This window comes from Fistularia commersonii, chromosome 10 (genome assembly GCF_037954325.1).
Source record: "Fistularia commersonii isolate RoL2024-O1a breed Wild chromosome 10, RoL_Fcom_v1.0, whole genome shotgun sequence".
Lineage (NCBI taxonomy): Eukaryota > Metazoa > Chordata > Actinopteri > Syngnathiformes > Fistulariidae > Fistularia > Fistularia commersonii.
Window position 1 is genome coordinate 9,112,498 of NC_141293.1, and position 27,338 is coordinate 9,139,835.

At 41.2% G+C, this 27,338-nt stretch overlaps 2 protein-coding genes across 3 annotated transcripts; both read right to left on the minus strand.

Moving 5' to 3' along the window:
* Window positions 1-223: 223 nt before the first annotated feature.
* On the minus strand, window positions 224-19,492 carry xrcc1 (X-ray repair complementing 1). 2 transcript variants are annotated; one of them, XM_086153647.1, is made up of 17 exons: window positions 19,063-19,492; window positions 18,865-18,957; window positions 18,252-18,359; window positions 17,581-17,739; window positions 17,152-17,226; window positions 16,161-16,281; window positions 15,912-16,015; window positions 15,416-15,578; window positions 15,082-15,319; window positions 12,732-12,848; window positions 7,834-7,915; window positions 7,662-7,749; window positions 6,624-6,669; window positions 5,274-5,413; window positions 4,996-5,086; window positions 4,179-4,254; window positions 224-1,557 (listed from the first exon to the last, which is right to left on the minus strand). In XM_086153647.1, exons 1-17 carry the CDS (start codon window positions 19,111-19,113, stop codon window positions 1,450-1,452), a joined length of 1,860 nt encoding a protein of 619 aa, XP_086009773.1. In that variant the 5' UTR covers window positions 19,114-19,492; the 3' UTR covers window positions 224-1,449. The 2 variants fall into 2 exon arrangements, with proteins under 2 accessions (XP_086009773.1, XP_086009772.1); XM_086153646.1 differs by having other exon boundaries at window positions 16,161-16,284.
* A 553-nt stretch (window positions 19,493-20,045) lies between these two features.
* LOC147230321 (sialic acid-binding Ig-like lectin 14) lies at window positions 20,046-27,185 on the minus strand. Its single transcript, XM_086154423.1, has 8 exons — window positions 27,143-27,185; window positions 26,118-26,519; window positions 24,208-24,513; window positions 23,533-23,796; window positions 22,329-22,601; window positions 22,119-22,221; window positions 21,325-21,490; window positions 20,046-21,245 (listed from the first exon to the last, which is right to left on the minus strand). Exons 1-8 carry the CDS (start codon window positions 27,183-27,185, stop codon window positions 21,087-21,089), a joined length of 1,716 nt encoding a protein of 571 aa, XP_086010549.1. The 3' UTR covers window positions 20,046-21,086.
* Between the last annotated feature and the right edge of the window lie 153 nt (window positions 27,186-27,338).

A 27,338-nucleotide genomic window follows, 5' to 3' on the forward strand; every position in this document is an offset into this window, starting at 1 on the left:
GGGGGGTCTCCACTCCACATTCCATCTTTCTAATCCCCTTGACTGAAGAGGTGGCGACCCGCTGGCTCCAGGGCACCGAACACGAGCACGGCGAAATTAGAATGGTGAGAGAGCTTGAGATGAGAGACGGAATGGAGGAAGGGCGAAGAGGCTCTCAAGCTTCGGAGAGGAAGACAGGAGAGCGGATGAGAACAGCTTGATGAATAAAAATGAGAAGAGCACCTTTATTGCAAAATCTATCCTTTTTTTTTATTTAGATAGAAATAATTAATTCATATAAGAAAGACAGACGTTCTGGATGACGCCCCGGAAGTCCACTCACTTCCCCGAACACCAACGACACAAATTTGAAACACGAGCCGATCGAATCAACGCGACTGACATCTGGGGAAACAGTCAATATCAATAAATTGCCCAATGCAGCTGTTCCAACTGCTGCTGAGCAACTTCGAAATGTGGCTCTGTCGGCCAGTAATAATTCAGTTCCACTTTGGCCACTGGTCAGTTTGAGTTGGTCAACTTTAACTGACAACTTATCGATTTAACACAAGAAATAATGTCATAATAGAAGGAAGACGGTCTAATGTCACGGGTCTACTTACCATCATAAAATAAAGTAAAATTTGTGCCAGAAACTTATTTAGCCAATTTAGTTGGAAATAAAATTCAAAAGCGAACGTAAAATCCAGTGTTTGAGCATAAAAACTACAGAAAATGAGATTTAAAAGTACTAGAATTTTTTTCTAAGTGTTCCAGTAACATCAGTGGAGATCAAATGGCTTCATGAGACATCTCAAGATCAAGATCACAACCGACACCCCGCCAAATATCAAGGTCTAAGCAAAGCTGGGAAAGTGGAAAGATCCAAATGATCTAACCCCGTAAATATCAAAACACTGTCATGGAAACATCAGCCGATGAACTGACAAACAGATGTCTGTCGGGCTCTAAGGATTTATCAAACATCAACAAAGTTAAGAAAAACTACATGAAAAACCTAAACTGCCCCCAGATTTGCATTTTATCCGGGAACACATTTGGATTTTGGGATTATTCGCGTCTGTGGCCGTCACTGGCTGCTGCTGTCACATGGCTTTGGGTTGCTCTCCTAACGGTCCACATGCTTCGCACCCGCAGGTTAGGCCTTCCTGATAGCACCTTCACCAGCCCCAGACAAGAGAGAGAACAAGGAGCTTCGCAAAAGTCGCCCAGCTGAAAAAAAACTAAACAAAACTTGAGCATCGAGCAGCTGAGAATGTCCGTGGTGAAAAGACAAAAAGTCATTTCACGTAAAGCATCGCAAGGCCTCGATGTGCGCAAATCTGCTTATTGCTTCTTTTCAGTAAAGTCGGATAAAAAAAATATATAAATTAATGAAAAAACAAAAAACAAAACTGGTTTTGTTTCCCCTGTGGCTTCTTCTTCTTCTTCTTAACATGCTTTTGTGGCTCAGGGGACAACTGAGTAAGGTTGGTAGGGCAGCATCTTCTGCCGATCATTAATGGCATAAATCCAAGTGGGTTTGACAAAGTTCAGATTGTTGTTCTCCATCAATGCCTGTTAGAGGTGGGGGGCGGGGGTTCAGGGATCGGTGTGAGAGAGAGAGAGAGAGCAAGAGAAATTAATTCTTAAATGAGAATTCATTCTCCCATGCAATTTTCAACATTCACTACAAACAACATATTTTCAATACAACAGCTTTTTCTATCGTCAAAAACATGGATGTACAGTAAACCCTTGTTTTTCGCGGGGGTAACGTTCCAAAAAGAACCCGTGATAGGCAAAATCCGTGAAGTAGAAACCTTTTTTTTTTTTTTTTTACTATTATTATACAATTAAATACTCTATTATACATTGCTGCTGTCGTCCATATGTTTTTTCTTCCTTCTTTATGGAACGAACGGAAGATTCATTAATTCCGTAATGCCGCCCTACAGCCGCATAGCTTTTACCTTCCCTTAGCATGTCCAGAAGTTTGACTTTATCTGCGATAGATAGCATCTTCCGCTGGCTTGTGGGCCCTGCCGCAGAGCGTTTTATTAACATTATGGGTTTTAGAGAAACTCAAAATTGCAAGAGAATTTGCACGTACGTAATGTCAATTTGGCAAGCTGTTTTACGTACGTGTACATATTAAACTGCAACGTTATTGACGCACAGGTAGAGAAGAAGCGGAGTGACTTTTTAGCCGATCAGAACGCAGAACACAATGCACGATGCAAATCCGTGAAAAGTAAAGCGTGTTATAGCGAGGGATCACTGTACCATGAGCTTGCCCGTACCCCCCACAGTAGGAAACTTATACATGGAGGAGTTTGAGAAGAAGGCCATCACCTCCTTCAGGGGCACACTGCTAAGCCATTGGTTCAGTTATGTGGATGACACGTGGGTAAAGATTACGAAGAAAGAGGTGGAAGCATTGATTACACAACTCAACATGATCCACACCCACATCAAATTCGCTTGGTAGGATGCCACTGATGACAAACTTCTCTCCTTGGACTCTTGTGTTCATATTGAACAGAACAAGAGCCTGGATATCAAGATATACTAGAAATTGACACATACTGATACATTTGCTCTTAGACACAGCCCTTATTTAGCCCTTAAGCCCTTAAATCCTGTGGCTATACGAATTGGGCCTTTGTCAAATCTGAAACCACCAGATGGCGGTTTCAGATTTCAGATTTCAGAAGGACATCATCATACCATATGTTGCAGGATTTCAGGAAAAACTCAAAAAGGTCTTTAACAAGCACCAAATACCAGTACATTTCAAACCCCTCAATACCCTGAGGCACCCCAGGGACAAAGTACCCAAGATCAAAATGCAGTCTATGCTGTCACCTGCACTGAGCATTGTCATGATGTATACATCGGGGAGAGAAGGTAACCTCTGCACAAACTGATTGCCCAACACAGGAGAGCAACTTCAGGACAGGTCTCTGACATCCATCTTGGGGTACACTAGTCTTTGAGGGAATCATGGGGTTTGAAGTGTACTGGTATTTGATGCTTGTTAAAGAAAGTGCTTATTTTTTCCTGAAAAGCCAGCAACATATGGTATGATGGCGTCCTTCTGTTTGCTACTGGTGTCCTTCTGTTCTGCTCTCTCACTTCTGGTTGCATATTTGGCTGTGGCCCAATTCGAGTAGCCACAGGATTCAAGGACTTTCCTAAAATATCAGCTTTTCTGCCTTTGCAGTTGATGGGATGTTTTGGGCCCAGCGGTGAAGAGTTCTTATTACCCCTAGTTTGTGATGGGGTGATGTGAGTCAAAGAGCAATTGTTGGTTGGTATGTGTCGGTTTCCGGTAAATTTTGATATCTATGCTCCTGTCCGAACAGAGGAGGGGGCCTTAGGCACAACCTTTCGCCCACATACAACACCTTCCTGGGAGCCATCCAAAGACAGATTAGCTCACACAAACCGGGCGTTTCTGCTCCCTAACCAGAAAGATCCACCAGCAGAACCGAACCCCCGGGAATTACCGCCAGAGCCTCGGTCCAACAGGTTTCTCTCCTTTGTTTCATATTCTGAAAATTTTGGCAACAGCTTTCAAATTTTAATCCAGATAAATCCCCCAAAGTTGCACCTTTGTTCCCGCCAAAAACACCCCCATTAATATAACAACACCCTTCAACCTAGTTTCTGCAAAAGAATTCTTCAAATTATGTAACAAGCAATTGCAACTTAAGACTGCCCCCTCAAACTTGGTGGATATATTCGGAAACTCCCTACAGTCCATGTGAACTGAAGAAGCCTCTCAGATGAGAGGTGAAATGTCTGCAAGGGAAGAGAATCAAGTCCAGTTGCTACATGAAGAAGACTTTGACAAGAATTAACCATGACCAGGATGACGGGGAACCCCTACAGACATGAAACAGCTAGTTTCTACATGTTCTCATTTGAAATGCAAACTGGATGGGGACTCTAATTTCTAATTTGCTTTTTCCCCTTAATTACACCTTGAAAAGTGTGAATGTGCATTTGGAACCGGAAAAAAAGGCCTGAAGCTTCTGGTAGTTACGCGAAGAATATGTTTGGATGTGTTTTGATTCAGTTGCTGTTCCTAAATAGCTGTGTGGCGCAGCGTTATTAGTGGATCCCATCCACTGACACGTAAGACTGTTTTTGGCCTTCTTAAGCTGTGACACCGAAAGGTAACTAAAACTCACGTCTTCAAAAGACTCGTGCCATCCCTCGCTGGTCACCACAAACTGCACCTTCTCCGTCATGTAGTCCTCCATTACCCTGCAGCACAGACACAAGTTAACATTTGTAAAAAAAAAAAAAAAAAATTCTTTGGACAGGAAAACCAAAACAATGCTAGAGATTTAGGTTTGACATCAATCTTTCCTCTCACTACAAAATGATGAGAAAGATGTCCCCAAAAATGCCCCATACACCATTCCGACATTAGCTTTCCTATCCTTATCGTAACTCTACACCACTCACCCCATTTTTCTTGAGTTTAGGTCATTTATTGCCAATTTTGAGATTATTATAATATGATTTGTTTCTAGTTAACATAATTTCCAACTTTAAAAACATTATCAATACTTTTCAGCTACTTTTCGGGTCACTGCTTGCAAAAGTAGCGCAGCTAGAAGGTCCCGGGTTTGATTCCCGGGCCTGACAGGGCCTTTCTGTGTAGAATTTGCATGTTCTCCCCGTGTCTGTATAGGTTTCCTCCGGTTACTCCGGTTTCCCCTTCCACTAAAAGCATGTACAATAGGTCAGGATGAATGAGAGTGTGTTTGTGAGCGCAACTGAGGGACGACGGATGCAAATTAGCCCATGGCTACAATCCGGAATGGTGTGTTTACATGCGTGTCTCATGTGTGTTCATTAACATGCACTGTTCCAACCAAATAAACAAATAAAAAAGAAAAAAAATTGATGTTCTAAAGCATTGTCCATCCTTTTTTGTACTCGGGCTATTCAGGATCCCAAATCTGAGTGTGGGGTATAGGAGTTATCAGTCTTTCTCACCCGTTGAAGGCGATAATGTAGCGCATCAAGAGCCGTTTTTCATTGTTGGGAAATTTTCCATACAGGAAGAAGTGTTTTCCGGTCAGGAAGTCTAGAAGACACAAGGACAGACGCAGAGAAAGGAGGTGGAATCGGCAACGGAAACATAAAATACCAAACTTGACAGAAAAACAGAGCTGACGGCAATCCAATTACTTTTCTGGGTGTTTGCGGTGTCGGACAAAAGAGAGAAGATCAGTTCCTGTGACAGGGACTTAGAGGGACAGAGAGAGATGTACCTGGAAGCTCGGGGATGGGATGATCCACTTCAGCCTCCGCGTCCGAGTTCTCATCCGTCGACCCCCCGTAAGGATCCTCCTCTTCTTCCACCTGACGCTCTGCAGCTGCTGCTTTCTTCTGCCTGCTCCCGCTCTCCACCCTGTGAAAATGATAGAACATAGCTTTTCTTCCTCATGTTGGATGCTTTTTCCACGCCCAGGTTACCTGTCCGGTGCTTCTTTTAGTGCCCGGCACAGAGCAATAAATATGCAATGGAACAGACTTGAATAAATTGACCTGAATCTTCAGCTAGGTCTGTAGACCAAATGAATATTTGTTGAATGATTATCTGCCGGGAGCTTCGTGCAAACCAAGATTCTTATCTGCTAAAAAAACGCCATTTTGAGTATTAGAAGGGGCTGAAGGCCGGTCGCTGCTCTCAGACAATTCAACAGCTTCACCTTGTTGTCGGTTGTGATTAAATCAGACACACAAGCTGATTGAAGGAAAAACATATAAACGAAAGGTACTGTATGAAAATGAGGCAAGGGTACTACGGACCGCAACAATCCAGATGAACTTACCGCCCCCCCTGTGACGTGTGTGTGTTTCAACGCACAACAGGATGGATATTTTCTACCTGCCCCTTTCCATCAGTGGAGGGAAAAGAGAGGCAACGTCATCCTCTCCAGCAGTGGGATGTGTGGGGACATAATGCCTTTCCACAGCTCTGGTGAGCTGATGGTCTGGCCGGCTCCGAGTGCGATGGTGTTACTCTAAGACTATAGTAGACTACACATTACTTTTCCAGCGCAAGCAACAAATAAATAAATTCCTTAATTATAATTAAAAATTCATGTCCTCATACATTTGACGAACTGGGAAAAAAAGGGATGACGTCTGGCAGGGTGCAAGGGCGAGATCTCTTTTAGTCACGCAGAAAGAAGTAAAAGACATGTGCCACTTATTGAAATTATGAAGTACATAAAAGGAAGAATTTTTAAATCTTCCAATTATAGAGAAAAAAAAAAGATATTGTTAGCTGCTAAATGTCGCTGTCTGTTCACCACCCGGTCTTCTTAAAAGGCCATTGAACTAAAGGCGAGAAGAGCCATGAGCAAGATGATTAAAAACAAAAAGGAAACTTTTTCTCACAGCTGAAAGAGTAGAAATATAAACCACATGTATTTTTGCTTTACTGAAAGCAATGTTTAATGCACGGCTCTTGCAAGAAGGTCGTAAAACAAGGGTCATGTTAATTTTATCAGTCTAGATGGAGTCTCTAGTAATAAAACAACAGAGAGGGAGTCAATCACCGTAGAGGACGCCAGATATGTTTCATTAAAATTAAAATGATCTGACGGGTTTACCTCTGCAGCTCGTCCTCTGTGTCCACCGCGGAATCATTGTCTCCTCCTGTGAAAGCAAGGTATTTTATTTCAAATAATTATCAACAAAAAAGGTCTTTCAAGACATTGAGGTGTTATGTGTATAGCTCATACATAGGTCGCTATTCTGTGGATATTAAAGAGTGAGTAGACAAACATCGGTTTTACCCAATCCCACTCTGAGCCTTACTGCACCTCTGCCCCGAATTGCGACACAATCTCTTCTGTCAAAACTATACTTGTTCATTTTCTAGTTAAACTGAGGTATTATAAGCAAGGACTCCACTTCATGACACACAGCAAAGCGCATTAAAAAGCATGGGAATCTGCATTTCAGAAACACATCGGCAGCTGCAAGCTCCGACCTCACTGGTACCATTTCATCCCTGGACCCTCTGTTGTGTAAGTGTGGGCTCTGGTGGGGGTCTACTGATTAAAACGTTGTCTATCTGTACGTGTCGACTATGTTCAGTGTTCGTAGCGTCCCCGCACTTTACTGCTGGCCTCGAATTAGCATAGAAATGAGAAACATGCACAAGTCTCTCCACAGTTATTACACCTCCATATTAAGTTTCTCTTGTTTTTTTGTATAATTTCTTCATTCTTCCAAGTCTGCATTATCAACTCATTCGTTAGACACATTGGTCCTTCCTCAATTCTTCAGGGTGCTCTCTAGCGGAGGTACCCCCCCCCCCACACACACACACAACTCTTCACCCCCTGCTCCAGTTATTTGAGACGATGACACTTAACTATATACTGAGCCATTAAGTATTCAGCTCTTGGCTGCTTTCTTGACACAGTTACACCATAGTTGAACAGAAAAAAGTCCCTTTTATTTATCCAAGTTACCAAAGTAAGTTGCTTTTAAATGTCTCATTTATCAGGCATATTTTGGTTCCTATTATGTCAAAACTACTGTCATACAATTGCCATATCTGCTGTGTACAGCCCCGAGACGGTGCAAAGTTTTATCAATTTCTTTCTATAAATTAGCAGTTCAGGCAGTTTAATACAAACCAGCTTCATCAGCATCTGTGGATCCACCGTACTCGTCTTCATCCTTCTTTTCTGGTGTTTTTTTAGGGGTGGCTTGTCGCTGTTGCTTCTGTGGGTCCGTTAGTAGAGATAATTAACTCTCATAAGTGGAATTAAAAAATATATATACAGTATTTCTTCCACATGGCGTTACCTTTGTTTTCACATCCTCGTCGCTGTGGTCGTCATCCTCCATTTCGCTCTCTGAGCTGGACTCTGCTCCATCCATCAAATAACTATTGAAAAGAGAAAATCGTTCGACATAACATATTAGGATGATTGAAGTTGAGATTCAAGATTCCTCATTGTTACATAAAAAGTGCTGAAATGTTAAATGACAATATTTCTGGCTGCAGATCAGCTGTACTCGTGCTGTTTAAACACCTGCTGGATTGTTCTCTGCTGGTTCCCAATCATCTGCTTCATTGATATTACACCAGTATTGTACATTTAGAACTGGATATCATAAGTGTGCATGGCATCAGAACACCATAGGATCAATAATCAGCCTTAAAGTCATATCATGGGATCTGCAGCTGCATGTCTCTGGGACTTGGGTGGAGACAGGAGCAAGAGTGGTCCACTGATCACCCCTTGGTGAGGAGTTGGATCAGGGGGTCAGGGACATTTGGTGGTAAAGCCAAACGGTTACTTCGGTTGAACTGGAAAAGTTTGGTGGAGGGCGATCTCTGCCCACCAGAGTAATTTCTCCAACATGCCAGGGAAGGCCAAGGACAAATGATCCAAATGGTCCATGATCAGGGCCTCCATTGGGTAAGTGGCTTCCTGGAGGTATGGTCAGATGGTCATTAGTGCCTGTCGAGGAAGCAACCTGAGAAACATTTGGTGGGCGCCAGCAGCAAAAGAGGCTGTCAAACAGGAGGAGGTCTTTAGGGTATGGCTGGGCTGTGTGTCTCCTAAAACTGTAGACAAACACCAGAGGCCTGTAGCCTCAATGATTTCCATGGCAATGTCACAGATATGGGAGGAGTTCAGGGAGGGGATGGGGAAGGTGTTCCGGTTAGCTCGAAGGACTTTTAGCAAACTACGCCAAGGGAATAAACCAAGGATAGGTTAAACAGGGACCAAAACAGTTTAAAAACTGAGAGGAAACCCATCGCCCTTGACAGAGGATATTGTGAGGTGGTGAAAAAGTACTTTAAGAAACTTCTTGACCCAAATGATATGCCCACTTTGGAGAAGACAAAGCTACAAGACTATGGCCCTCCCAGACGAGGTTACTGGGGTAGTCTAGAAGCCGTTTTAAAGCCTCACAACACTGTGGGACTAGCTTGACTTAGTTCTTTTCAGTGTTGCTTTTCAAAGTCAAATAGATCAGCAGTAATGCGTCATTTGCAATGTCTGCTGGACCTTCACTCCATTTTTTCTATTGGCAAGGTTTCACCTATGGTCATGTTCAGTTCATGTCCAACAGTGTAGCTTTCCTGCAACCAGGAAAGCACTCAGAAGAGACACCATCATATGATGAAACTTTTGCACTTAATGACTTTTACAGACGAAACAGTCGAGCTTTAATATTTTGATCAGACGGTATGAGCTGTTACACAGGAAATACATCCCAACGCCGCGCTGAGTTCACACCGCGTCCAAATAGACTTATGCTATACCTGAAACCACTTTCCTGGTGATCGTGTTAATGGAAACATTATCACAATCAAAGCTAAACAACTTGCGGGTTGTGCCAGGTTAAGAGAGGTTCAAAAATGAACAGGGGAAGCATAACAAAAAATCCATAAAAGGAAGTTCAAAGTGTACATTTTGCGAGGACGGTTTTTCAGCCAATGTTAAAAATGCAAAGGGAAAATAAAAAGGCAAAATGTCCTAATTAACTGTTGAGAAAAAATGAATAATGACCAGAAAATGGATGCAAGGCTGTAGAGAAGTAGACAAGTGGGAGCTGAAAGGCTGCACTCACACACCAGCAGCAAAGCAGGTACGGCCTGGAAGGTGACTGGCAGAGTGAGAAGGGTAATTTCATGGCTTAATCATTTCCACTCAATCCCCTGTAAGATATCTGACATAGGTTAATTGTTTCATATACATTATTTTGTTCAATTTCCCAAGAAATTTGAAAATGGAAAGAGACCAAAGTGTGTATGTAGCTTCTCCAGCTTAAAAAAAAGGATATCTATAATACATGTATATATTCTCCCCAAGAGCAATACTTTGGTTTCGTGGGCAGTAACAAAAAGATAATGTGATGGGTTACAGCAGGGTTTTGAATTTGAACAGCTGAACAAACTTAAAATGGCATTTAAAAATGTTATTTTAATTAAAAAAAAAAAAAAGAATGCACCAACTATTTTCATTTAGTTTTGTTCAGTCAGTACATTTTTAAGCATGCATCTAGTCAGGTCCAAAGTGTTTTTAACGCATACCTTATAAATGCTTCATAACTTTAAAGAACTTTAAATAGCGGTCATAGGATTGGAGCTGCCAGGCAGGAGGTCTTGAGGAAGACCAAAGAGAAGATAAATGGACTTGGTGAAGGTAGTTGGTGTGAGAGAGGAGAATACAGAGATTAAGGTTAGATGGAGAAGGTTGATTCGCTGTGGCGATCCCTGAAGGGAGAGGCTGAAAGGAGAATAGAATAAATGCTAAAAATCACTTAAAAGTGAAGCCGAGTCAAGAGTGACCTGTTCCAGCTACTTGCAGATATTTTTTAATGTGCACTTTTTTGTGGCTAAGTCATCAATGAAATCTCTGCATTATACACTCGCCAGTCCTTTTGGACATAGTACGGGCAAAAGCATCCCCCGGTGAATATTCAGCTGGCCTTGGCTGTTGGGTTTCCCTATATGATTGCACTTCATGTGCGTCAGTTAATTACTGTGCAATGGACCTGATATTATCTGAAGCCCCCTTGTGATACTGGAGCAGAGTGGTCTTTGTCTTTATTGATTCAGTCCTATTGCGATCGATGTGTAGTTGTTTTTGTGTTTCCTGGTCACCTCCTTTTCTCACTAGTTCGCCATTGATTGGACAATGGCAAATGCGAACAGCAATATCTGGTATTTAACTGGGATCACTATTTCATTAATATCTATAGTGCCTGAATGCCACATCTTCAATGATGCGCTTTTGGTGTATACGTGCATGACGCTGCAACGGTTTGAGTGTGTGAGTGTGCATATCTGTTTAGGCACTTGTCATCAAAGTAAGTGCTTGGTTTAATTACCCATTGCAGATGCAGCTTTTAAATAAAGGACACATCATCAAAGCTACGCACTCCAAGCCCTGCACAATGGCAGTGCTGCATGGGGGAACGGATTATTCTGACAACCAGACTGTGGGGGATATGACACGATCAGTTGTTGAAGGTGGACAACGGCACAGCTTGCACCAAAGTTCTCATTACAATGCAATCACTGCTCTCAACATTATTGGGAAGTATTTGATTTTTTTTTACGAGACCACGGTGCTGCTTTTCATACAGGACAGTTGCCTTTTTGCTCAATATTTCATAGAAAATTAGTGTAGACAGAAATACGTGAGTTCATTCAATTTTTTTGTCCCATGGAATGAATTTGAGCTGTCACAATCGAACAACAGAAAGTGTTTGAAAAGAAGAAATTGCCTTGAAATGAAAATGTAGTCAGGTTCCTCTCCCGTTTTGACAGAAACTACTCCTGTCTCTACTAGCCTGAAGTAGGTAAATCAAATCGGATCACTGATGAATGGATTAGTGACTGACACTTTGCCCAGTACCTTTAGCCTTTTATTTCTTGCCAAGTTTTCAGAAGTAGTCCTGCACTTGTGTAGTAATATCCTGTCCAGAGTCATGCTGAGTTTTATTGTAGTGCTTCTTGAGTCACAAGCATGTAATATAAATTTTAATCTGTGCTTCCTTATTGTTCCCATATCTGATCAAATTCAAATTTAAAAGTTTATTTGTCCCCTGGGGGCAATTATAAATAACTAGTAATAATAATGATGACTAATTACTTTTCGCCGTGTCTTCTACCTTTTCATGTTGGTTCGCCTCACAGTAAAGTTCACCTGAGCTTGCTTTGGTCTTGTTTTTTTATACTTTCAACTTCTCTGTGCTGTTTCAAAATCTGCAGAGCAGCTTGAATCTATGTATAAGACACAGAAACTTGTCTTTCCTTTTTCTTGAAATATATATACTCTTTCAAAAATTATATTAACGAAGACAAGGTCAGTCTGAACATTAAAAGTGTTAGAAATACTGATTCTGGTAAGGGTGAGAAGGGATTCGCACCTGACTGCCCGAGCTGTCTGATATGATTAAGGTTTTGGAGCAGGTACCACATCATTATAACCACATAACTGTTAAAAGTATCTGAATTCAATAGAAGGTCTGTAAAAAAAAAAAAAAAAGAAAAAGTTAGGCAGGGCTTGGATAACAGGGCCACGCGGGAGCTTGGTCATAAATTGATTCATCTCAAAGCTTGACACATTTATTATACAACAGCAAGTATGGAGAAATTCCAACCAAAAAAATCCTTAATAAAGTGAAGGCTCATAAGTGTAAAAACCCAAGTATAGTAGTATTTGGCTTCATGTGAATCCTTCGCTACATTATTTAGAGCACAGTGATCTTTGGTGGCGCTAACAGGAGACCTTGATGTTCCCAAAGCTATCCCTTTGATAAGGCATATAATGAGAGCGGCCGGGGTTGGATTTGTGATCGCAGCGGGCACCAGCTGCCCAAGGTTAGGGCACACTCTCCAGCGTGTGGGCACAGCAGCGGCGAGCGCCGTGCTTTTGGCCGCTTCAATCAGCCAGAGTACTGTGCACAGATTATGACGTGCCTGGGTGCAGATGTGGCAAAAAGATAAACTATTAATCAGACGTGGATTTATCTGAGTAATCCACTCCAAAAACGAGGCTGTTACCTCGCAAAGTGTCCTTTAACAAGACACTAAATCCCAGGGAAGCAGCTGCTCCAGCAATCAAGTTGGAGTTTACTGAAGGCTGAATTTTGTAAAGCTCTTTACCTCATTATCATTATTATGAAATAATAATTTACTTTTTTTTTTTCAAAGCCTACCATCCCAACTTCCTTACCGTTTATAGGAGAGCTTCTGTTTCCTCTTATGGCAGTCAATCACCCATTCCTTCCGCACGATGATGCCCCCTGCTGACTGCACCTGGCTGTACTTGGGGGTGTTTGCGAAGGCACAGCTGGAGATTTAATTGTGCAGCAACATGCGTGTGCACACACGCACACAGAAACACACAGGGAAAAAAAAAAAAAAAGCTTAGAGGACCAACGGCCAACTCTGATAGCTGACATCTTGTTGCAATCAAGCTGAGTTACTGTGAACCCGCAGGGCCGTTCACTCAATATAAAATTCATCAGGGGAGGGAACTCCCCAGAACAATTAGGAGATAACGGTTTCAGACACATTTGTTTCACTTTCAATTATATGGTTATTTATTGAGGCGATGCGGGCTGTTGTCGCCGACACTTCATATTGAGACAGAATACCTTCAATTTATATACTGCTTAGAACAGTGTGCCATTGAGTCCCCCGTTCCCCCCCAATAGGCTATAGCTGTTGATGGCTGACAAATCAAAATGAATTAAATTGTTGGAGAAACAAGTGGAACGCTCTGATCTTTCCAGTCAGCTGATCAATTAAACACCTGTGGAAGTATCAGGTAGACATGTTAGACATGCCTTTTTTTCAAATAACAGTGAAGCTGCTCCAGTGGATCCCCTGGGAGAAACTACATCCCGCACATGTCTTAAATTAAAAATTAAAATAGATATGGTTTAAAATGCAAAAACGTTTACACAAGGGAAATATTTCCACACATGTAGGAAACACTTCCACTTTTTCAGTTTAATGAGTATGTTGACAATCACCCACAATAAAAAAAATAAAATAAAAAATAAATAGACACCAAACATTTTTTTTTAATTTGAAGTTTGGCATATAGAAATTCAAGGCACAAGTTTACGGTCCTTGAAAGCACCACATTTGGTTTCCTTCTTTTTTGATACTTTATTAATTCCCTGCAGAAAATTGTTCATTCAACCCATAATGGATGAACCATGAGCACAGCCACTTGAGTGTCGCCCATTGTCTTGCTAAGCAACACTTCAGGCCAAAGCAACCTCCAGTTCATCCATCCTAAACTCTCTGAGGTATATTGGAGCTGAAAGAGCAGGGGGAGATCCCGGGGGGGGTCTACCCTCGAGAGACAAACACTAATGCAAAGTAGTATTTCTGTGATTGGCCTCTCTGGATAGAGTACACTGAACATGTACCGTATTTTCCGGACTATAAGTCGCATTTTTTTTCATAGTTTGGTGGGGGGTGCGACATATACTCTGGAGCGACTTATGTGTGAAATTTTTAACACATTATTACCGGTACTGGTATATAATTTCACATGTTATTTTCACATTGAACCGCAAGAGGGCGCTATAGGCCTGTAATAATAATTTCAACATTAGCGAAGAACTTAACAAAAACGGCACCGAAAAGGAAATCGTATTCTGCTGATTACAAGCTGCAAGTAGTAAAATATGCAGCCGAAAACAGTAATCGAGCTGCAGAGAGAAAGTTTGGAGTTAGCGAGAAGCTTGTAAGAGACTGGCGAAAAGCGGAGGTATCTCTAACTGAAATGAAGACAACAAAAAAAGCCAATCGCGGGCTAAAAGCTAGGTGGCCACAGCTAGGGAAACGAATGCGCGGTGCAACTTTCGTGGAAGTTATTGAATGGATTGAAAAAACATGGGCTTCGGTGACAACCGAAACCATTCTGGCAGGATTCAGAAAGGCTGGAATAGTTGGAACTGGAAGTGACGATGAGTCTGACGTAAGTGACGTAGAAGAGGAAGCGCCGCATCTTCTACCTCCGGAGTAAGCGGAGTTGATGAGAAGTGACACCGAGGATGAAGATTTCATGGGATTTTAGTTACCGGGTATTTGGAGTGACACGGATGGTTTTGGTAAACTTCTTATCATGTTATTTATGCTAGAGTTATCGGAATAACTGTTAGTATGTTATATTAACATACCACGCACTTTCTCAGTTGTGTCATGTAATGTAAGCATATCGTTCAGCCTGTTGTTGCCTCTATTCTATTTTTATTTTAAATTGTTCGTCATTAAAATTTTAAATGACATGTCTGTTCTTGTTGTATTTTATTAAATAAATCCCCCCCCCCAAAGTGCGACTTATACTCCAGTGCGACTTATGTATGTTTTTTTCGTTCTTTATTATGCATTTTTGGCTGGTGCGACGTATAATCCGGAGCGACGTATAGTCCGAAAAATACGGTATCATATATTTCCATTCAGTGTATTCTATGTAATTTGTGTTTTTGCCACTTTAATTGAAAAAATAATGGCAGCTGTTCTTCATCAACACGGACACAGACAAGAGGAGTCCAGCCACTTACATGAGGTGCGTCGAGTCTGGGGTCCAGTCGGGCCGGTACTTTGCCCCCATCTCCAGAGCCTTTTCTCTCAGCTCCCCTCTGAAGGGATTCTGGAAGCCGCTGAGGACAAAAACCACACCCTCCATGATCCGCTTGAAGGGAACCTCCTGTAAAGCCTGTGCTTTGGGTTTCTGCTGTTTGACTTTGGGCTCTGGTTTGGATGGTCTTTTCCGGTCAGCTGATGTTGGTGCTGGTGAGGCTGGAAGAAATCAAACGCAAAAGAGGGTCACGGATAGGAAATTACACAGGAACTACGATTAAGAATCGAAGATGAGCGCAAGTTTGTCATATTCACTTTTTGAGGTGCCAGGGCTTGACATGCTTGCCGGGCTGGGCTTGGTTTTGGGGGTCCGCGATTTGTTTTCAGGGGAGGTCCCTGGGCTGGTTTTCTTTGTCGGAGGAGCATTGGAGGATGACTGGCGGTCTTGGCTGAACTCAAACTTCCTTTTTGCTGGTGGCTTTGAAGAAAAATCCCAAGTCAGCAATTTAAAACTGCAGGTTTTCAAAGCTTAGCAACTAATATTGAAAAAAAAGCAGGATCTTAATGAAAACACAAAGCTTGGACAAGAAACAGTAAGTCAGTCTAATCACATTTCAAACTGGCTATTTTTTCCGGTGGAATTTTAGATTTTGGCCCAAATACAGCAACTCTGACAGCTTAGTGGTTGCATAATGTTCAAAAGACTTTAGCATTTAAAGGAAAAAACAACCAATTGGAGCTTCTCGAGCGAAATATGAAAATGAAAACAGGAATGCAACTGGTCACAGAGTCAGACAATGGTGTTCCGTACCTGTGGTGATGCTGAACTGGTGGGGGAGGCTTTTGCAGAGTTGGGGCCACCGCCAGCCTGCAGGGCCGCTGCCGCGTAACTCAGCTTCTCATTGGGAGGAGACACTAAAGAGCAATAATGTGGAGGTGGTTGACAACCATTCCAATAAAGTGCCTCCACAACAGCAAATTGCTCCCATTTATTATTAGTCTACTGCTACAGAGAATTCAAAGAACTGATTGGGCAGTAAACTGAATTCAAAGGACAAACCTTTAAGTGAAGCGCTGGATTTGGCTGCGGTGTCTCGGTTGAAAAACAGACTGCCGGGTTGGAGGCTGGAACCCAATGAAGGGGAGTCGTCTTTGACTCTGAACTGTCCTAGCTTGGTCAGCTTCTGAGGGGAAGGAGGAAGAAAAGGTGAACATTCTAGCTCTGGGCGAATAAATAGGTGAGGTTTTAAATTTACATAAACTGTTTTGGAGGACGGGTGGAAAGAATTTGGTCCTAAATTTAAGGGTAAATATGCTACTTCTACAAACACAGCTTTTATTTCATTTTAAGTCTGAATAATTATCTTGATGTGCTTAAACTCTTGTAAGATATGAAGGTAGTTGGTGTGAGAGAGGAGGGTACAGAGAATAGGGTTAGATGGAGAAAGTTGACTCGCTGTGGCGACCCCTGACGGGAAAAGCCAAAAGAAGAAGAAGAATGTGCTTAAACTCTTGTGGTCTGGTGTCAGATCAAAAATAAACAGCTTAATTATCTTGATGTGCAAATTTGATATAGCGGGGTGAAGAATTTGGTAACACGTAAAGAATTAAAAACTGGGAAAGTGTTTCATTTCATGGGCCTCTCACTCTATCTTTTAAAAAATCTTGCAAGAAACCTTGAGGGTTTTTTTTGGAAACGTTAGATAGTTTAGACTTCTATGTTTGCAAGAGAAGGATGTATCGGTAAAAAGCAAAATGATGATAGTGCGTTGGCTAGTAAGACGTTGCTCACACATGGATAGGGAAAATAATTATCTACTGAGATGGTAAATTTATATTATCTTGCAGGTAAGGTAGGGGGCTTTTGAGGAATTGGTTTTCATGTTTAATAAATGAGTAAGTAAAAGAAAAGGAGCAGTCTATGGACTGCTTCTGACTAAGAGCAATTTCTGTCAGAACAAACAACATCCTTGTGGTCTCATGGGGAAAGATTTTAGGGCAGGCAGAGAAAACAAAAATCCAATGCCACCAGGAGACAGTGAACTACTCACGGGGGAGGTTGCAGGAGGATCATTTTTGTCAGGGGGAGAGTGAAACTTGATGAAGGCCACTCCATACGCAATGTTCTAAATACAAACACACAGTGACGTCAAACCTCAAGATGTACTGTTGATTTTCCTCATCGATACTAACTGCCAAACACAATCTTCAGTGGAAAAATGCAAGAATTCGTTTTTATCTTACTTGCGGTCTCTATGCTCTCTATGTTCTCTATGCTACATCGAAGGAAAATCAATACTTTTATCAAAATCTGAAATTTTAAGCATATTCAACTGCATATTTACGGATTAAAATAAAAAAAAATTCAGCCCAGGATGTCCTAATGTGTTGAACAGAGGCTTGCACGTTTGCAGAGATGAAAAGCCAAAGGTAATGTCTACTTTAATTGCCCCCACCGATAAGAGGACAGCTGCCCTCACCTTGTTGTACGGTTGGCTGCACACAATTTTCACCCGGTCCCACTTCTCCTGCGCCGAGCTCTTCTGCAGCTGGCTCTGACTGAAGAAACGTACCCTGTTCATGTTGGTGCTGTTGCGGCTCTCAGTGGGCGACATGAAGGATGATGTGACCAGCAGTACCTGAAACACGGAGTAATAAATGAAATATCACTGCGTCTCTAAACCCATCACACTGAAGTTTTATTATACTGATAACTATGGGTCATAATTTTACTCTTAACAGAAAGAAAAAGATCCGTAAAAAATGGTCTTTTGAGGTAAGGGCAACTTAAGTAAGTCAATGTCTTCATAGTTTTTCCTCTATACTCAAATTCACATGATAATTTTCAAAATCATGGAAAAAAAGGCCGTAATAAGTAAGTGGTGATGTCTTGAAAATGATAGTTTATGAATTCGTTGTTTGTGAGAAAATGTGTTTTTATAATGTAGCTTATTGCTCAGCAATTTTCAAGGTTACAACATTTTGGAAAACAGGCCCAACTAATCAAGCAAAGTAATAGGAGATTATTAAGTAGCTACAGGTTATCAACTAATAAAATACCCGAAAGAAACTAATGAATAGATGCAGTGCCTGAGATGTTATATTTAAATTTAAGTCCTGGGAGGTTAAAGGGGATTCCTTCTAATAATACCTCATAGTCTTGGTCTCTGACAGCTGAGGAGTTTCCAACCAGCACCTCGATGAATGCAGAACCTTCATTACCAATATCAATGCTGTGAATCTGCTCCTCCTTCTCGAACTGAGAATGAGAAATGGGATAAATTATTTATTTTGTATTTAAAATGCAAAACCGCCAAAAAACATTGTTCCAGACAGAGTTCTAGACTATATATATATATATATATATATATATATATATATATATATGTATATATATACGCACGCACACATGCATGCCCACACACACACACACACACACACACACACACACACACACATATATATAAAGTGACATAACCCATAACAGTGACAATAACTGAAAGACAGGGGGCAGAGCTAGAGGTTGCAGAGATGAAGATGCTGAGGTTCTCTTTGGGAGTGGCCAGGATGGATAGAATCAGGAATTTCTGTCCCATATAACACAACTGAAAAAATAGCCCAGCATAAATCCTTTGTAAAATATCTGCGGTGAGAAAACTTAATTTTAGAGAAAAGCCGAAAGGCTGAAGGCGTGTCTGCTATGAAAGTTGGTGAATTAAGTCTGACTCGATCAGCGGAGGTTCGTCGTGGGGCGGCAGAAATACCTGGAGGATCACTGACGTCTGTTTCTCTCCGGGTCTCGCCGCTTTCCATTTCCTATAGGTGTCTGAGCTCACCAGGTTGTCCGCTTTATGAGTCTGACATTAGCAAACAGAGAAGGAGTCAATCCAGTTGAACTCCTTCATGTATTGAAAATCAAAACAGTCGAGCAAAACCTGACAGGTATTGACGAGTGAACTTACAGGGTCCTCGGTGGTGCAAGAAACAACGTGCAGGAGTTTGATTTCTGGCATTTTGATGGTAATTTACCACCTGAACAGTAAAAGGAACCGTCCAAGCTGCCACGTATACTCTTAACAAACTAGTAAGGCATATACGAGAGAAACAACTTTTACAACAGTGAAATACAGCAGTCTCCTGCTTGCCAACGTCTAACAAATGCCCGGCCAACGTGTTAGCACGCTAGCAAACAATGGAAATAGTGAACTTTTCCTGATTAGCTATTTAATTATAAATGAAAGCTACAAGTAAACTTAACAAAACATTCTACGGGAGTTCCGTTTCCGGTTACATTCCCTCTATCGTGAACATAAGACGTAATTCATGCTTTTCATTTTAGTATAATGATGTGTGGAGTAGAATTCATTTCCCACCGAAAACCTTTTTTGCAACGTTCCAGTTATGTCACTTCCGGTCGTTTCATCCAATGAGAGCCCACTTTATTCTTCTGTGATAATGTTATTACGAAGCCGGAGCGACACTGCCGCCCATTGTTCAATAGGTGGTATTGCGAGACGTAGTCCGTCCTAGAATACTGCGAGTCACGACTGTTTCTGTCATTCTGGGGTTGCTGGGAATTATGTGTGTGTGATTTAGGGTGCAATGATTTTTGTTTTTTGTTTTTGTTGACCTGGAATTGAGCGGGAACAGTTAGTTGTATTGCATGCTCGTACTGCGTGGCTGTGGCCCACAGTAGCTATTAGTCATTAAACATGTTTACCGTCACCTGGGTGTTTCCCTGACTAAAAAACGCTTCAAAAGAAAACGTTTTGAGTACTTTTTGATAAATGTTGAGATAAATACTTTCCTTCTTGGTCCACAGTGCAGATGTCAAATGCCAGATGATTTAATAATGGTAAAATTAACACACACACACACTGAGGGAGAGAGACAGAGGACAAAAAAACCCAAGCGCCAACAAGCAAAGAAAGAAAATCTTTATTCAAAATTAAGCTATATACAGTGGGATATTATTTATCTACAATAAATCCAAATCAGCAAATGTACAATAATCTTTGATATAAAGTTTCATCTGCTTTTTATAGCTTTCATTGACTCGTTTAACTAATGTACTTATTATTTTTTCAACAGTATTTTAGCGAGTCAGGGATGTTAGGGTTTATGTTGATACTTGTTTCCTTTGTGATTTTGGGGTTGCTGGGAATTATGTGGGTGTAGTTTGGGATGCAAGGAATTCTGTTTGTTTTCTTTTTTTACCTGATATTGAGGGGGAATAGTTTGTTGTATTGCAGGCTCTAAGGCGCAGCTGTGGCCAACAACAGCTATTGCTCATTAAACAGACGTTTACAGTATCATATGTACATATTGCTCGTAATCCTGGTATTTTTCTTCCACATTAATTCAAAGTTGTTACAGGAGGATGGGTGGAATATGGTCATTGTTTTTTTTATATAGATACATTAATTTTCTTTGAGCAAGTTTGCAAAAATGGCATGGCATCAGGTTGAATAAACTTCCTCACGACCAATTCCTTTCAAGAGACAAGGACTAATTTACAGCAACATCTTTCTACGTGTCATTATCGCAATTTACAGTCAAAGTGAATGCACATACACACAAGACTCATGGATATTTTTCTAATATTCGCACACATTCGGTCAGACTGGACTTGTCTGACGGGAGAGACCCTCAAAAATTGTAGCATCCAAGCTGAAGAAAAAGAATAACCTGGGAACTGTGAGAGAAACAACAGAAATATTTTTCCAAAAGACGTCTGTGGAGGTTCTCAGTCATCCAGGTCATGGTGAATTCTTGTCAAAATCTTCAGTTCAGAACTGAAGATGCCTCCCGGATGAGGGGTGAAATGTCATAAAGGGAAGAAATTCAAGTCGAATTGCCATGACAAGAAGATTTTGACAAGAACTTTCTGACAGATGGTTTAAAACACACTAATATGAATGTAAAACTGTTCATTCATTGTTAAATTGAGCGTTAGAGGTGATCATATGAATTCCAAGGGGTGAACTCAAAAGACCTCTAGGTAAATTCCTATCTCAGTCTCAGTTGCGGTCGTTTCTTGCACCTCCCTGATGCGTTGGACTTGTCTGTTTAAACCTCCACCCTCACCTCCTCTTCTTCTCCCCCGCAATCGTCTTTCACCACCTCGTCTGCCTACCGGACGAATCTGAAGGAGACATAAGAATGAGAGACCCGGAGATAGTTTTATGCACCGAAAAACATCCTTCCTCTTTGTGATTAAACACCTGTTTATGTCGAACAAAAAACGGAGTGCAGTTCTGGTAAACCAGCTGGTAGCTGCCGTTGGCATAAACGTGGGTCACTTCTGTGCAGTTGATGTAAAGCGGCATCCGTTCCTGGTAGATTCCCATTCTCTCGGGGTAAACAGCTGGACGTCTGGTCAGGACAAGTCTGTCAGGAGAGGACAAAAGCAAAGTATGAAGCAGAGTCACATCAAACCCAACGTGAGACGCTGGGTAATGAAGCCACACAATAAAAAGCAAATAATCACCATTATAGGTCATCAAATGGTCATTATCATCAAATTCATTGATTGTTTTCAAAGTCATTTAAAAAGTCCTCTAATGTCTGAAGTTCAGTAAGGCATCTTTAGAAATATTAATGATATTTAATATTTCCTGGAGGGAGAAATTAATGGGCAGCTAAAACTAGTTGATTTGAACAGTGTGCAGTCTTTTTGTGTTCCCAAGTTGGGCTAATTTGTTGGAAATAGCTACTATTGTGGTTGTGTTGTTGCATGTTATTACAACATATACCAAACAAAGATATTTCCAACACTAAGGAACCTGTAATGCTCAAGCTGCATGAAATCCAAAGAGCTTGTTCCATGGAACTGTAAAGTAGCACATATTAATGGGCAGCATGACTTACTGGACCCACAGTCCCAGAATCGTTGTCCTGAACCTATTCTGTGTGGATTTACAGTTGATTAAAATTGAACTCCACTATCTGCTTATGAGAACCATAGCAAACATGCATGCAATGATTTCAGTCTGGATAATTCATTTGTTTTACATACTTTTGGGATCTTTTTCGCCAGCAGCAGAAAATCATCGTGAAAAGGAGCAAAAGCACACAGATGATCAGACCCAGAGCCACCAACCACCACAGAAGTTCTGACTCTGTAATTGGACAAATTGATTGGGTTTAATTAAAAAGAAAAATGATCTATTCAAAAGGGCCTTTCCTTAATTAAAACTCTACAAACAGTTTATGCATTGAACATCACCTTCTCCCTCCAGGAACAGAGTAACTGAGTCGTTCCCCAGTGAGTTTGAAGCGAAACAGGTGACCGTCTCAGGTCGGTTCATGTGGCCCCTCAGAGAGATGATCAGGGTGCCGGCCTCTGACTCTACAGATGTGTTATAGCCATCTGGGAGGGCGGTCCCATTGATGTGCCAGCTGACGGAGGGGCTGGGGTTGGAGCTGACTAAACAACGGCAGAAAACCTCCATGTCTTTTAAAACGCACGTGGAGGCAGGCTGGAGGATAGTGGGTTTATCTGCAGGAGAGGAAGAAAAACTTCTGTTGTTTAACACTTTCATAACAGTTTAATATATATATTTTTTTTTTGTTATTTTTTTTTTCTTAAGTTGAGTTCCATACTAAGTACATACTTATACTTGGCAGCACTTCATAGGTAATTTGGTTTTCAGGAAATGCCTAGCAGCCTTACAGTGCGTTTATGAATGTTGATAACATGGCTGTAATATATTGTAGTAGGTCCCAAATGTTGAGCTTTATGTCGATGCTTGTTTTCTGTGTGATTTTGGGGTTGCCAGGAATTATGTGGATAGGGTTTGGGATGCAATGAATTCTGTTTCTTTTATTTTTTTACCTGGAATTGAGGGGGAATAGTTCGTTGTATTGGAGGTTCTAAGGCGCAGCTGTGGCCAACATCAGCTATTGCTCATTAAAGACATTAACCATCATCCGCATATTTCCCTGACTAAAATGTTACAATATGTTCTCACATGTCTAATTTCTGTATATTTGTGTATATTTCTGTATAAAATGTAATTTCAGTACATTTTCAATGTTCAACCTTTGCATCTATATATTCATCAATATTTGTTCATATTATTTACATTCTCCTTTGGTTGTTGTGTCAATTCTACTGAAGGATTATCTCATCTCATCTCATCTCATCTCATCTCATCTTATCTTATCTTATCTTATCTTATCTTATCTTATCTTATCTTATCTTATCTTATCTTATCTTATCTTATCTTATCACAACAGATGACAGTCTGAGAACGCATAGTTCAAATAAAAGGTGAGGATTTATAAAGGTGTAAATGTATTTTCTACATTGGACGAACATTATTGGGACATTAAAAAAAAAAAAAAAAGTTTTCTTCTCTAAAAGTCAACAAAAGTGAGAACCAAACAGGAGCAGTTGAAGGATCAAAACAATGTTAAGCACGTTTTACATTCAATGTTGAGGAGCATCGGCTGAGATTCCCCTCGCCCAATCTGGTTCTGAGCTGAGCAGGTGACACTCATGTCTCGGGTGATGTTGTGCAGCTGCACACTATACGTGCGCTGGTAGATGTGCACAATTTGGCCATGTTGGCTGTAGGACCAGCGGTACCCCATCACCGGTGGGTCAGCTTTGCAGGAGCAGACCAACAGAGCGGTGCCACCCTCCTGCATTGTCCGGGTCAGCACGTGAACCTTCACATCTCTGGGTGGAACTGAAGTTTGAAAAATCAACAGGAAAAGGTAAGAATGAAGACAAAGACAAAAAAAAGGACAGTCTCCAGCCAGTGTCACAACTGCTCTCAAATTCAACCAATCAATGAAGAAGAACACAACGCGCAATCACCAGTCATAATAATTAATAATTATACTTTATCCTTCATTAATCCCCGTTGGTTTAAATTCATTCTCTGCAATGAACCCATCGTGGTTGAACCATGAGCAGTAGGCTGCCGTCCACCAGCACCAGGGGATCAGTTACATTACATTGCCATTCAAGAAAAAGCCAACAGACATAAGATGTAAGGCAATGAGCTGTATGAGTGTTTTAATCAGTGAACTGTTGGACACTAGATATGTTTAGTATCCAGGTTACAAAGATAAATAAGAAACGTGATAAGACCTACATGTGACATGCAGATCCTTCAAGGCCACCACTGTCTCATCCCCAGGAAAAGTGGCCGCACATCTCAGGGTTGCTTTCACCTGCTGCAGCACCGTGAAGGTCAGAGAGGCCTGTAACACCAGTCTGTGGGCTTCGGGACGAAAAGTGTGTTCTTGCTGCGGACTACTCGGCCGAATGCTCCTGTCCCACATCCACTGCAGGACAGGGGGTTGGGAGGGGCAGCTGTAGCTGACACTGCAGTTCAGGGTGACGAGCTGCCCCTCTGTGGCCGATGACACTCCGCTGATTACGGGAGCCTCAGGGGTTTCTGTGAGTGAGGAAGATCTATGTTTTTAATCATTGGGACATGTTTATAGCGGGAAGACAGTCAGACACACAGGCTGAAGGGAATGTTTCAGTCAAATAAGGGAATCTGATCTTTATCTGCTCAACCTCCTGCTGATGTAGGGCCAGGTAAATGTCATTCAGCAATAGTGTAGCTGCTTCTCCCAGCAAACTAATACAGAGTATGGTGACTGTTTTCCATTAATTCAATATCTAAGCCACTTCCTCGCGCTCAGAGTTGCAGAGGCCGGAGCTTATCCCAGCTGTTATTGGGAAAGAGATGGGATTCCCCCTGGACAGATTGCTAGACAATCACAGGGCCATAAATACAGACCATTCGCTTCCTCATTCAGATACAACCATTCACTCTCTTAATCTCACATCATTAAGAGATAATCCACCATTTTCTCACTCATTCACACATCTGTGCAATTGGTCTTCAGTGAACCTATTGCATGTATTTGGGCTGTGGGAGGAAGCCGGAGAACCTGGAAGGAACCCACAGAGACACAGGGAGAAGATGCAAACTCCGAACAGAAAGTCCCCTGTTCTTCCTTCAGCTGCAGGGAATCTTCAAATCTTTGCACTTAAGATCTTGAAACACTTTATAGCCTTGACTTTGACACTTGATAGTTTTATTTGTATTCCCCCCCCCCCTTTTTTTTTTACTGTTCACACAATTTCCTACTATTATTTATTATTGTTATGTTTTACGTGAAACTCTGGCACAACAATTTCCTTCGGGATAAAAAAAGTTGTTCTTATTCTTATTCTTATTCTTTATAATTCTACATGCACTGTGGTGCATTCAGAATAAAAAGATTAACTGCTTTTCTGGTTGTGAATTGGCCTCGAAAGAATGGGTTTTAGCAGAAAGGTCCAACATAGCTGTTTAACATGAGACTTGTGCATACTTTCTCAGAAAATAGGTGACTGCCGTTTCTTGATAGAAACATGCAACCCTGTTTTGACTAGGTGAATTATTCCTCTCATGTAATGATGTGGACTGCATACGTGTTCTGGTGCATCGGTAATTCCTTCAAAATCTCAAAGCGTTGTTATAGCAATCACCAGGAATACACATGAAAATGTTGGAAAAAAAAGACAGAAATGTAAAAGGATTAAAAGATTGACCTGCGGTGGATTAATGGCTCAGAAGTTGAAGTGGCTGTTGAATGAATGATACGAATGATACGAATGATACGAACGCCGGAAAATTTGCCAGTGACAATGAGGGAAGGGTTCACCCGACAGTGGATGAATTCAAAAAACATTTTTTCATCAATGTGAAGCTGATGTGGACGTAACATGTGTAAATATTGTTCTACAGATGTTGCGGGCCGTGAATTTGGACTCAAAGTCAAAGTCTCAACTGAGTGATGAGCCATAAAGAAAAAATAACGCTCTTCATTTTGTCATACCCATGTATGAAGGAGTTGGAAGTTCATTTTGAAAAACACATCCTCTGTTATAACATGGTGATACATGGCTAGAATTTTAATGTTTATTCAAAGAGAAGATAGGGCTTCTCTTTACAAGTATCACCATGGCATAATTATCAGTAAACCTCCATTCTTTGCGACTCACCAACAACATCCAGAATGACAGACCTCGACGGCCCCCACGCAGATTGACCTTCAGTCTTCAGAGCAATGTCGAAAACTCGCTGGTCATCCAGAGTTATCATCTCCATCTTCAGAGAACAGTCTCCACTCTCGATTCCACCAATGAGAGACATTCGGCCTTGGAAGTCTCTGTTCACTTGGTCCATGTCCTCGCTGTTAAAAGCAACATGGCGCCAGGAGAACAAGTGCCTGTCTCCTCGAAACTTCACCCGCACGTCCACCCACTTGTTCCATCCCTTGAGCGATTGGGGAGTTGCAGGGGTGAAGGAGCAGGGAATGACCACGCATGAGCCCGCCAGAGCAAGAATGCGTCTGGGGACTGACGGCCGAAGAGGCGAAGAGAGGCTCTCCCTGAACAAGTTTGCTGTTGGGATGGAGAACACGATGTTTGGATAAACAACTGACAGGTTTAAATGAAAAAAAATCATTGCTTACATTAAAATAAAATGATTAAACACACAAGACTGAATTACTGCTAACACAAACAGAAAGAAGCCTTTATCACATGTATTTTACTTGTGAAAAAAATGTGAAGTAATTGTAGCAATAATCAAAGCTGAAATAAATGAAAGAAACGGAATTGTTGATGCTTTATTTTAATTTTTTTTGATCTTTTAAATTTAAATTTTATTTTTTAAATATAATTTAATGACCATCAAAAATGGCACAGGTGTCAAATGCTGTCATTGCAATTCAAGCGAAAAAAAAAAAACAAGATGATTTTTATATACCAGGTGGATTTCAGTATGCAGATTTAACTGCAAAAAAATAATCTCCAAACCGTTGAGTAAAGAAACACAACTCTTATTTTGGATTTTGCTGCAAAGGCATTGTTGCTATATTATTGCAGAAAACATTCACTCGGAAAATTAAAATTTTTACATTCTTACAATAACACAGTTATGATCATGTTAACGATGAAGTTGTGTCAATAAACAATATGTTTCTGGATAGTCGCTGTACAAACAGAAAAGTTATTTTACTCACCGAAAATCAAGGGATACACGAGGAAGGCTGTGCTCACATGCATGACTGCAGCCAAACTCTGCTCCAGATGGCTGGGAGGTGAGAGCAGAGGAAAGCAGAGGGGGAAGTTGGATTGCTGAACTTGACGTCTTAAAACTCCAAATTCATTTATCTTCGTAATGTCATTTTTCACCGTTTATTTCTCACTGAAAAGTCA